Consider the following 12,923-nt stretch of genomic DNA (forward strand, 5'->3'; position numbering starts at 1 on the left):
TGTACCTTCCTTTGAAACATCAAAAATGTATTTCTACCGTTAACGATAATTAATCGAGTAAAATAAATTTCTCCGGCAATTCAAAAAATATTTAACGTGAAAAGGGTCAAGCCAACTTGGGCAGTGAGAAAGAACGAAGACACACGGTTCGTTAGGAAGGCGTGCGAGAATTTATTTGAACATTTTCCGCGTCAATCGTACGGTTTCCGGCGGAACAAATTTCCTCGCGCCCATTAAACGTATTTTCCACTCGTGTCGTTCGCCACGGGTAACCAGAGTTCTCGCGAAGACGCTTATCCTTTTTCGTCGTTTGGCCACGGCCGTGCGCACGGAATTCCCGAGTGTACGTAATCAACCGGCAGTTTCAATGTTACAGAATGAGCACGTTTCGCGAGTGCTGCGAGCACGCGACACGAATTGCAATTTTTTCTTCCCCATCGAACCTCCCTGCCATCGCTTCCATTTCGACCAGATCTTTATCCGTCATCGAACTCGAAAGCTCGAATGAATAAAACCAGCGATCTTCAAATCTGTTTGTAAATGGGAAATTATTTTTTCCAGCAGGTTTTCGCGGAAAGTGAAATGCCCGGTACATCGTCCTTCGTTAAATGTTGTTCGGGTTCTCGCGTGTGGGCGTGTTTGAAAGTTTTTGAAATATTTGAATCAATAAGAAGCTGTACACGTATGTCGATTAGCGTGGATTAGCATCGACGAGTAGCGTGGCAAATACGGTTTTGTTAAATTTACCTTGGAAATTAATATCGTTTATAGGGTACGAAAGAAAATTGAAAAGAGATGTTGAAAAATCATTTGCTTTGTTCCTAGTACGAAGGAGATAGAAAAATTAGAAAAACACGATGTACAATCATGAAATTACGCTATACATACATATTTAGCTATTGACGTTCTTAACCAACCAATTCAGTTTACCTATAAATTAATCAAGATAGCGTCTAACCATACAGACCATTTACCAGTAACTATAACCTCCAACCGTTTAATAGATCCATCAAGCAATAACATCTGCGCCATTACTCTAACCAAACATCAAAGCAATCCTGTAAATCAACATTCCCTTGGTCTATCCGCCTTGAATATGTCCAACCGCGAGAGAACACGCAGGATCTTGGAAACTCGCGAGAGCCTCGGAAATTTAAATGCTATCTGCGAAAGGAACCTTCCAAGCCACTTCTGACATTAAAACTATCGATGACAAAAGAACACATTAAGAAGCCAGTGACTACCAAGCGTGAATAACACACGATACCATCTCTGTTACGAAATTCCTGAGAATTTCTTCTATCTACGTGGTAAGATCTAACAACCGCTATATTAACTACGCATTAAATAAGCCGTTCATCTGTAAAATCGGTCAGCCGCACAAAACGAAAAGCAGAGGAAATTGTCGAAATTACGCGAGATAAACATCGATGAAGCGCTTTGGCAAAAAATGTTAAACGTTTGGAAAGATGAAGTGAAGCTTCACTTTGATCTGTGAGCGGCACAAATGTACAAACTTTGCAAACTTCAGAAACTTTGCAAAATTTAGTGGTAATCTGCTGATTTAATACTTATACACTGCAACAATCAACACTCACCTATCATATCATCGTGGTACGTATTATCTATTGATAATAGTTAAATAGTCAACAACCCATCTGACCAACAATAAAGTACACCTTTCATTCGCACGATCTGCATTCATCCAGTCGAACGATCGTTTCAAGGTAGCGTACAACCTAGAAAAGAGGCAACTAACCGGAACCCTATGTATACGATCGGCGGCGACCTTGATCGGCGTTTAAATGCCGTGACGGAGACGAAGCGGATACCGGAGGATGGCCTTGAAGATTGAACAAGAACAAACAAACAATCCTTTAAAGCGGAAACTCACCAGTCGCGGTCGAGGTCGTCGGCTGGTAGGGTGCACCACCTGGTCCTGCAGGCTGTCCTCCTGGCGTGGTGGGGGTTCCACCATGAGAGGTCGGTATACCACGATGGGGTTGCGAGTGCGCAGCAGTGCTGTGTGCGTGGGAGTAAGACTGCGTCAGAGAGTGAAGAGGCTCGTGGAACACGTACGCCGGATATCCCTCGGCGCGCTGCTGAAGACAGCTTCCACCCATTGACCCGCCCAAGCTGCTCGACATCGAGCTGCCAACAGAGGAACGAGATCCGCGTCAGATCAAAATAACCAACATGTTCGATTTGTCTGAACGTCGTTTCCAGCGAATAGGTCGAGTAGCTTTTAATTAGCTATTAATTATTAAAAGCTGCGGACGTTCGGGCAAATTTATATTTTTGTAGACACGAAGAGGTGGAACAGCGATTCGTTTCGCCTACTTCTAACGACGGATATTTTCCGATATATTTGAATATTTTATACGGTTTTACGATTTGCGTGCATTTGGGAAATTTTTGTATCTCTAAATTCGTCATAAATATATAAGAATCTGTCAGGTCTAATAATTGGCAAAACGTGCTTTAATCTTATATAGATAATTTTCGAGGATTTAGGGGCCAACGTCGAGCTTTTATTCTCATTCTTGCCGAGAAGAATTTCGATTTGCTTTGAATCGCGTGGAAGGTTAAAAATAGCGAACTTTTTGGCAACTTGCGTATAACGATTGTATGCGAATTTTACGCGGTACACGATATTTGTTACGGTAATTTAATGAATATACAACGTAGCAAGTTGAATTGGATATCTGCAGAATTTAATTTGTTTCGACAAATATTCGATATCAAAGAGTCGCCAGCGCCTGGATTATGATGTTTTTGTTTTTCGAAATGACATTCGAAGATAAGCTTTTAGGAAGATTAAATTTTGACAAGGTCAGATATTTATGTACACAGCGCGATTTTCAATGAATCGTGAAATGTTGAACGTGAAAAATACAAGGTATTTGAGGATTGTTTGGGAAATTTCAACTCGACGCTACCGATATCTGTAATCTCTGCAACAATGAAACACCGATTAAAGCGTAGTACAATTGCCAAATCTTTAAACAACGGATCGCAGTTACCATACTATTGTTAGTATACCACGGTTTACAAATGAAACGTAAAAGAACGAACTATATTGGTCAAAAAGCCTGCCAATGCGTAAAAAAAACATTTAACAATACTACGAGTTAACTGAAACTTTCATAACACAGGCTTTTTCGAAAAATGAATGGCTATAGAAAAATGCATTAAATTCTTCGAAATACATGGTCCCATAAACTAATTAAAAATCTCTCGATATACTTCAGCAAATCCTCATAAAGGTGTCCTAATTTTTAACAGACAATAATTAAGAAATAACCAGTGTTGATTATTTAACTCGATAAACTGATAAAATGTCTTTGCCTATATTTACAAAACTTTCGTAAAGAAACTCTGACTGTTGCAATAAATAAACAACGATTATAAGAAAAGCTACGAACCTCCTCGACTCCTAAATTGACTACTCTAACTCTAGGAAGTCGTTCCACTTATAATCCTTTCACCGTCCCGTAACAAACATCGTATTCAACCTCCACGAATGAGCTCGATCCATACGCCCTTACAATACACAAAGTCTTTGCACCCCTGTATAACTATACCATACACGCAGACGGTTGGCGAAACAAAAGCGAAAGAGACGGTGACAGAATGATTACCTGTAAGTGTCAGGCATCGTAGCGATCGGCTGCGGTATCGACGAGTACATGGCGTTGAATCCGGCGTTTAAGGGTAACCGTGGCGTGGCAGGGGTCGCAGCTGGGGGCGCGGTGCTGCTACCACCCCCGCTGCTGCCTCCGCCGACTACCTGATCGACGGCTGCTCTCCTTTGGTTCCGTAATTTCTCCTCTCGACGCCACTTCGCCCTGCGATTACTGAACCACACCTGCAACCGACGCAATGACGGTGCTTTTGTCACGATAAGGGCGTCACTCCGCGCGATGTGTTCGCATTATCCGCACCTATTCATCCTCGCATTCATCCTCGCATTCTCTCGCCACCTCGCATTCTACTTTTTTCCACACTTATCCTCTCCGTGTCTCGTTCTTTCATCCCTCTAACCATCCACGTTTCTCTCTTTTCGTTCTTCGTCGTTCCCTCCGTCATCCATCGTCTCTACACACCCTCTCTTCATCCCTCTCTTTCTTTCTCGTTCGTTCCTCGCTTCCATCTACCTCTATCCAACCCTCTCTACCCCTTCCTGTTTGTATTCTATCTCTCGACCTATTCTCCTTGTCCAGCCATCCGACAGCCGTAAAATCTAGATACCTTTTTCCAACCTTTCTCCCCTCTTCTGCCCGCCAACCCCGGGTAAGCTCACGCAGTCGAGTTTGCACGAGGCTCTGCCGCAGTTTGTTAATTGCGATTGAGCAGTTGTCGGATGGAAAATTGAGTTACTGTGTGTTCTCAGTGGTGTGTACGTCTGTGCTCGTACGTCTCGCTGTCTCGCATCGTTTCCCGCTGTTTCTTTTCCTTACGACCTATCCGACGTGCTTTTAGTATTACACAGAACCGACGATGAGTAAAATAGGAAATTTGTATCGAGAGAAAGTAAGACAAATTGCGGATGAAAAGATACACGTAGTTCGATTATATTCGATAGCTTATATTAAACATTCCTTTCAAAATGCAGTGAGTTTCTTTCGGATTTTTGCACCGTCCGATTTTTAAGGGAGAAGTTTCACAGAATACGATTTCTGAAATACCAATGCCCTGTTTCCTTCCTAAATTCCAACAGAATATTTTGATCGTCGTACAGTAATATAAATTAACTTGAAACATTCTACAATATTCGATTCTTTCAATTCAATTCCGACACACAGAGAAACCTCTCTTTGAGCGATTTAAATTAATTTCGAATGTTCTACAGTATCCGACCTCTTTCGCGTAACAAAATTTCATCTAAATTACGTTTTCTGGATGAATTATAGAGTCGTACGTAGTTACGCTCTGAATATTCAAAATCGAAAACTGAGTGAAAGATCAAAAGATTCGTGACTTTTGGTTAAATTTGTTCACAAATATTCCGCGTTTAACTGAATGCTGGTTATTTCAAGACGTACAACTCTAAGCTAAGCCAAGCCGCACGTTTAATAAGCTGTTCATTCGAGAAATACGAGGAAACGTTACCGAGGACTCGGGCCAATCGCAAAGTTCAACTTCTCATTGCCAACAAACTGTTAAACGATTCGTTTTCCATACACATTTGCTAACGTCAACGATCTTCTCTAAGTCGTATAATATATTCTCCGCAGATTATGAAACAGAACTCGTAAACTTCATATTGTACTTGTTACGTCACAATCGAATTCTTCGGTTCGTTGGATAAGGTTTGAAAGAAATGATTTCACGGAATGAAATAGACAAGGGCGAAGGGAAGTGCAATTATTGGAAAATAAAAAGTAAACAAGTGAAACAACGGATAGGTAATGGATGGCGGAATGGATGATGATACAACGAGGAGAATGTTTATCTAAAGTATTTAGAGATGGAAGAGAGATAACGAAAGAATCGGGATATCTTTATGTTATCGCAGTTATTTATAAGTTTGTGTTTCATATCTCTTATGTTCCAGTTAGGATTTATCTTTGTAATTTATGTAAAAGCAAATCCAATTTCCAGGCTGAAATAAATAAAATATAGATACAGAAAGAAATTCAAAATAGGGTAATACGTAATAATTTACAGTCAAATATATTATACGTAGATAGAAAATTAGGATAAAGTTATATAACATAAATAAGAAAAGTAGGTAGATATTTCGATCATGATAAAGGTAAACGTCAATTTCGTCAACGATCTCTATAAATTTTTAGTTCGTTGTAAAGGCAAAGAATCCGAAACCATTTTATCCGATTTGATAGTTTAGTTCTACAGTGCCAACGATAAGATTGGAAACAAATCATGTGTTCCTTACGAATTGTACAGTAATTGGATATCTAGATAGTGAAACGAAGAAATTTACCAAAGACACAGTTGATGAGTTCGGTTTCTGTGATACTGTCCAAATCGCGATGGCCACCGACGATATCTTCTAGCAAAGATCTCTCGCGCGAGCATCGCGGAAGATGGTCGTAATAACAAGTAATCTCGAGCAACAAATCGGAGCTTAAGTTCTTTGTTGCGCTTCCACGGATTTCCTGATTTCGAAGATACCTCGTCGCGATAAGAGGATTCCCTTTCCCTACGATATGTCGATTTCCCTTCCTGCTACCCTCCAATCACTCGTAGCACAAACACGCTCCGGATTACATCGTAATTTCTTCCCTCTAAACGTCCCGTATCATCCTCTCGTGTATAACAAACAAAATATTTACTCTATAATCGCGTTTATACCAAACAAACAAAGGAAATAAGTAAATAGATAGGACGAGATAAAAAAAAAAAAAGTAGAAATTATGTAGAAAAATAAAAAGAGGAAAGGAGGATAAAAGGGAGAGAAAATGGAATCAAGCCGGAATTGTTAAATTATGAAACGACTCGATTGCTCGGCTCATTTGCAAAGGGAGGAAAAAAACGCAACGAACATGCTCTTTCTCTTCTTTCCACTAGCAATGAAGAGGCGCGCGCTTTTATTAATAGCTGACAATTGCTACGTCGGCTGTTCCGTTCGCGAACAGCCGCTTAAACGTTCGCGCGATAATGAGAATAACGATATAAAAATTCGATTGCCAACAATGAGCGCAACTTTCTCAATTATCATGCGCCACCGAGAACGCTAACAATAAGCCAGACCCGGCAAGGGGCGTTATTATTTTTTCTCCTCTTCCACCCCCGCGTTTCAACTCCCGTCCACCCCCCTCGCCGACCCATGATTCTGACGCTAATTTGTACGTATTCATTCGAGCTATTGATGGAAAATAAAATAAACAGTAAAGAGAGAAGCCATGGGAGGAGGATCGATGATTTACCTCGGTATTGAAGTGTTTCACGGAATGTACCGTTTTGTAAGTGAAAAGTCTTGCAAGTCCTTCTTTCTCTCTAATATTAGAAATTCCTCGAAACGAGACTATGTAACTGTCTTTAACATCTTGCAATTTTTCTAATACTCTCGTCGTTTCCTAATCTCTAAAGCATCTCCCGATTGATCGCTATAATTCACATAATTTCCATTTTTCACGCCATTACCTATAACTTGATTTAACGCTAATGTAATCAAGCTCAGATGATAATATGTTTGGATAGGAAGAAATCTTCCAAAGCGGGGAATTCTATAATATCGTATTTAATAAGCATCAGAAATAAAACGGAATAATCTTGGTGCCTAAAATGGCCACCGAGAGTAATAACCAAATATTTTCTTCTCTCCCCATATTATTTCAATAGGCAGCGAGAAAATTCAAAATTCATTTCGCCCGCCGCGAAAAACGTGATCCCGCACACCCGGCGGCCCTCGATTGAACGAAATAAAAAACAGAAAAAAGAGGAGAGAAAAAGTAAAAAAGAATAAATTTCGTGGCGGCAGCGACGTGGCAAATCGTGTTCTAGCGGGCCACCGGCAAATATCCACCATTCGCCCGCAGCGGACTCCTTTCGCCCAATACCGTCGTTCCTCGTAAACTCGTCCTACCGCGTCCCGAAAACTCGTTTGAATCGATCCATTCGGAATTCCACGAACCGGGTACATCGCTCCCGTCCCTCGCGGCAGACCTTCTACTTTGATTGGCAATGTTTAGAAGATGGCGTCGCACGCGAATTTTAAGATCGTTTCATGAAATTTTGACTGGTTCTTCATGTACACACGATGCTGCTCCGTAAAGTTTCATATATCTAGCGATAGGATTGTAAGAGCTTTTCTTGCTGTGTTAATATTTCTTACGTATTTTTCGCTTGCAATTTTTTTTCTTTTTCCTTTTTCTTTTTCTTTAGGAAGCGGAATGTCGTTCGATTGGGTATAACGGAAAGAAAAATAAGAAAATTTGGGTACACTTATTTTATGTGGAATTTTCTTAATCCGACATGGATGAATGTTGCGTTGACGTGACGTTTCATTTGCAACTTCTTCTCGATCAATCGAAATTAATTCCAACTTCGGTTTCAAGGATTCGTTCTATGTATCTTTTGTCACTAGCTACAATCGTCGTTGAATGGATTAGAATTAAAACACCGACTGAGAAGATACTTCTTTCATTTAACTGCAAACAACGCGAAAAGATATTCGCTCGAATATCTTTGGAGCAGAACGAAAACTATCGAATAAATATCTGAAACTTTGTCGATCTACTACAAGAGATGCCTTTTCCGAAATATTTCTTGAGGGAAACTTTAAAAACTTCAAAATTTTCGACAGAGGTGACTTTATAATTCAAGATGGACCAAATGAGAAAAAAGATATTCACACTTTATACGAAATTATCGATCAGCTAAGAGAAGTTGTACTTCTAAAGAAAGTTGTAATTCTACGGAAGTTTCGAAGACCTTTAAAACGAAAATTTTAAGAAATTACTTTTACATTTTTTTTTAACTAAAGAAAGAGGAAACTTAGACTCGACTCCTATTACTTTCTTGATCAACTACAAGAGGGAAGGATACCTCTATCGAAAGGTTCCTCAACCCAGTCGAGGAAAGTTTTTGGAACTGTACGATTCTGGAAGAATCCTCTAGAATTAGTTAACTAAACGGAAAAAGAGAATATTCGTTGGACTCGGTTCATATTCCTCGAAACTATAAAATAACCAGGACCTTTCTCGTATCGGAATTTCCAATTAGCCAAATGACGCATAAAAGGACATTCTTAATAGAATAATCATTTCCTTTGATATATCAAATTTCATCCATCGATGTATTACAACGATTACAATAGAAAATTACCACGTAGTTATATCGAAATAAATAAGTCTACAACTCCCTCTGCAATAACATTTTCTACGTACAAGAGTCATCCTAATTCTACGAAGATAACCATGACAACCTTGCAGAAAAGACTTCGTAATCTCTTTACATCCCGTGACCCATTACAACCCAAAGAAACTGAAAATCCCATAACACGGAGAGAAAATATCACGAAATAATTTTTCCCAACTACCATCTACTACTATGACACATATTTGCGAGCATCCACCAAGAAGCGAGCAAAGATTCTTCTGCACTTCTTTCGATCGTCTTCGTTTTCTCTTAAAAGGCAAATGCCAAAGTTGACCGTGATGATCGAGGGACTTCGGCCATCGCGGCTTCACACGAGGGATTCTCCGCTCTCTGGCCAGCGCCATAGATGATAATCGGGCAGTGGCGGCGGTGTTGCGCGGCGCGGCGTGGCGAAACTCGTGCGAGTATCCAAGGTATAGGTGGAAAAGCGAGGAACAACCAATCAGAGGGCAACCTCCCTGGGGACGCGACGTTGCCATGGTTGCGTTCGAACCCTCTTAGGCCGTCTGTGCCGGATCCCTCACGGCTTGCTCGGGATATGCCGCGTGCGGCGTGGCGTTTCGTATCCGTGGCACACGGCCGTGTCGGCGAGTCCACCACGCCGTGTCCTGGCCAATGCCACGCTTTTGCTTTCTCTCCTCTGCACGTTGCTCTCTACCTTCGTCGTCGTCCATCCGTTCTCCTCGTTCCACCGTTTGTTCGTCCATCCAACGACGTTCGACTCCGCGCTACTGGTTCAATCGTTCCTTTTAGTCCCCTTTCACCCTCTTTCTCTTTCCATTTATCTCTACCCTTCTTTCTCTCCTTCTCTACCCTTCCTTCCCTCACCTCTTTATCCCTCTCTTTCGCTCTGCCTTTGCCTCTCGCACCGGCACTCCCGGTTTCCTGCACTTAGCAAGATCAATACCAGCCAACGAGGCTTGAAAACATGCGTCAACATGGTCTTGCACTGTTTGTACGTCCACATAACGCTCAGCGCCCGGTTACTACCACCGACGCGAAAGCCCGCCGGCCACTTCACCACCCCCTATCGTCGGGCCAGGTGAGGGAGGCCGGCCGGATAGCAAGAGGGTCGAACACAGGCCGAGCCAGAGGCACGGCGCGGCCAAACAATGTTCGATAAGGCTGCGTACATATTAGCTCGTATAACCCTGCGTCACCCCATGACTCGAGCAACGATGTTATATTAATTAATTACGACACACTCTCTCGCGCTCGCTCTCTGTCTCGCATCATTTCTCTACGTGCTATGTGTGTCTTGTGTATGCCCGCACGATTTACATCTCGATACGCGAATGGCACAGAGATAACGGTGGACCTTTATCTTCAAGAGAAACAAACATTTCGGACGATTCGTTTCTTTACGGGATATGTCGCGTCTGCTTGAACAATACCTTGTCTTTGATATTTGGATATTAGTAGCGAATACTACGGGCGTATGGAATTTATGGATAAATGATATGCCGGAGTGTTGCTATAATGATGGATTACGGATTATGATTGTTCGTAATAGTCACACGTTAAGTGTAGCCAACTATAAATCGCAAAGAGGGGATTACGATCGTTCAAATTACGAATTCGTGATAATCGCTTATCATATACAGTTAACCATTGATTATGAGAAATCAATGAGTACGCAAAGAGTAAGTTTCACAGGTTTCATCCTAATTTCCAAAGACCAAGGTTTCTATAAATTGTATATCCGGCATTTTAAGAACGTTTGCTCCAATTTATCCGAAGCCGAGGCAAATTAATAAAACACATAAAAGTTCCAAGAGGAAGTTAATGTTAATAAAATACGTTACCTAAAGTTGCTTTAACCACAGCTTCCACGGATACTTTTTGAAGAATGCAACGAAGAAAACGAAGAAAAACTTTTCGCGGTTCGCTTTGGATTTTTAAGAAACTTAATACACAGACGACGAAACAAGAAAAGTCGAATGGCGTTAAGACACACGGCGAAAAGGGTCTGAGAGGAAGACACGGGCATAAAGACGAAATCCCCCGGGTGGTCTCGCAGATTCGTCGTCGGAGGTGTTTAACGTCCCCGCGCGTTGGCGGTCACGCGTTTAATGAAAGGGCATCGTCGCACTTAACAGCCGCCCTCTTCGTCGCTCACAGCTGTGTAGACGAGAAGACGTCGCGTCGTCTAACCTCAAGAATGGTGGAAGAGGATCGACACGGAGGACGAGACGCGGTGAAAGAGAAAGAGAAAAGAAATTGGAACGAGTGAAAGAGAACGTGCTGCACGTGTAACGAAGAAAAGAGTAAGATGTAGAAAAAAGAAGAGGAAGAGAGAAAAGAGAGACAGAGAAGGAGGGAGAACGAAAGAAAGGATAAAAAGGGGAAGGGAGAAAAAGGGCGGTGGGTGGAGCGAACGAGAAAGAGGAAGCACACGCCGCATTCGCACATTCACACTCACCTGGATACGTGCCTCAGGCAATCCAATCTTCTCAGCGAGACGCTCCCGTGCAAACACGTCCGGGTAATGTGTCCGCTCGAATTCTAAAACGAAACCAGTTTGCAACAAGTGCTCGTTATTAAACGTGCCTCCGTTGGATAGCTGGCGCGTTTCGCACTATATATATATATATATATAATATATATTCTACTATGTGCGTATGTGTATTTGCGTACGTGTAACGTATAGTATGATAAAAGAAAAATATATACACGTAGCTATACGTATAGAACTACATAATATTTGTTTGTATTCGTACATACGCTCGTGTACATACAATTTTATATTAATCGCGCATAATTTCGATTCACTGCGAGACAAGATTAAAAGGATAATTATCGACGATACTCGAACGCGAGGGCGCGACTTGAATGGCCGCGGATCCAATTAAAGCAGTCGTGCTGCTCCTGCTGGGCGTACGAAGAGAGGAAAGCCCGATATATTCGAGGAAAGCAGTAATTTACCTCGACCGTCTCTGAATATGCATGCATCGCCGCGAAACGGACGGAATATACAGAATCCCCGAGTGCGCGCGCGATCGTTCGACGTTTATATCGTTATTACCGGCTGAACGAAAATGGAGCTTTCGCCGAGGATGAGCACCGATGTTTGTTGATGTTTGTTAACGTGGAAACATGCAATTGAAAATGTACGCGCTACTATTTTTGACTATCTTCTTTTTTTCACCGGTGCTCGTAATTGTATAGCTGGATTTTCAATGATTAGAAGAGAGAGCGTACGCGATTCGTAGCAATTTCAGTCGCTCAGAGTTTAAATTACAAATTTTGTACTCCGGTAGATGTTCCGAGAGGGTTAGCAATTTACGTTTTTCGCGGAACTAACTCGTTCATTTTTTTTTTTCTTTTTTTAGATTTATTTAGGATATGATGTATTTCGTGCTAGTAATACCGCGTACATGTAGAACGATATATTTGTAGAACGTAGCATGTCCGTTGATAAATTGAATTTATTCGCGTGCACTAACCTTTCTCGAGACTGTCGATCTGTTCGTTGGAAAAGGATGTTCGGTTGCGCTGCAACTTTCGTTTTAGCCTCAGTCGAACTTGCGAGTCCTCGTCACCGGACGAGTTGTGCTCCGAATTCCCATCTGACGTTGTTTCTTGCTGATGCGACAACAAAGAACCTGTATCTGAAAACAAACGCGAAAATTCTTGTTTTACGTAACCAGCTCGAAAGACATAAAGATACTGCTCGAAATCCATAGTACAAACATCTTTGCTTTGCATTCTGAAACTTCTTCTCTTTCCTTAACCAACGCGGATAACGTTCGACTAAATTAGGGGTGGCAAGTGATTCCTCGCGCGAGAAGGAGAAAATTCGGGGAAGCAAACGGGGCAGAGGATTCCCAGGACGAGATCCAATTAAAGGTCTTCCTATTTCAGTATCGTTCCAGTGATTTTGCGATGGACACGGACTAACGACGCGACGGCCCTCGACATTCCTAGAGACAACCACGAGCATACCAGCGAATTAAGAATGGGACAGAAAGTGACGAAGAGTAGCTATGGGAGAGCCGAGGCATCCGCATATCGTCTCGTCGATCGTGTCGGTGCGTGTACAGGGTGCTTCAGAAAATTGATGCTAAACTTTAGAA

The 12,923-nt window shown here is 41.9% G+C and overlaps 1 protein-coding gene across 2 annotated transcripts in view; it reads right to left on the reverse strand.

The window, feature by feature from the left end:
* LOC122568115 (paired box protein Pax-6) overlaps positions 1-12,923 on the reverse strand; it is a 57,490-nt gene that overhangs the window by 12,726 nt on the left and 31,841 nt on the right. For both annotated transcript variants that reach the window (XM_043727488.1, XM_043727487.1), the window contains exons 5-8: positions 12,294-12,458; positions 11,270-11,352; positions 3,642-3,868; positions 1,895-2,151 (exon numbers count right to left, since the gene is read on the reverse strand). In XM_043727488.1, the coding sequence (XP_043583423.1) occupies positions 1,895-2,151; positions 3,642-3,868; positions 11,270-11,352; positions 12,294-12,458 (732 nt within the window). The remainder of the gene's footprint in view (positions 1-1,894; positions 2,152-3,641; positions 3,869-11,269; positions 11,353-12,293; positions 12,459-12,923) is intronic.

The sequence above is a fragment of the Bombus pyrosoma genome, linkage group LG6 (assembly GCF_014825855.1).
Source record: "Bombus pyrosoma isolate SC7728 linkage group LG6, ASM1482585v1, whole genome shotgun sequence".
In the NCBI taxonomy this organism is placed as follows: domain Eukaryota; kingdom Metazoa; phylum Arthropoda; class Insecta; order Hymenoptera; family Apidae; genus Bombus; species Bombus pyrosoma.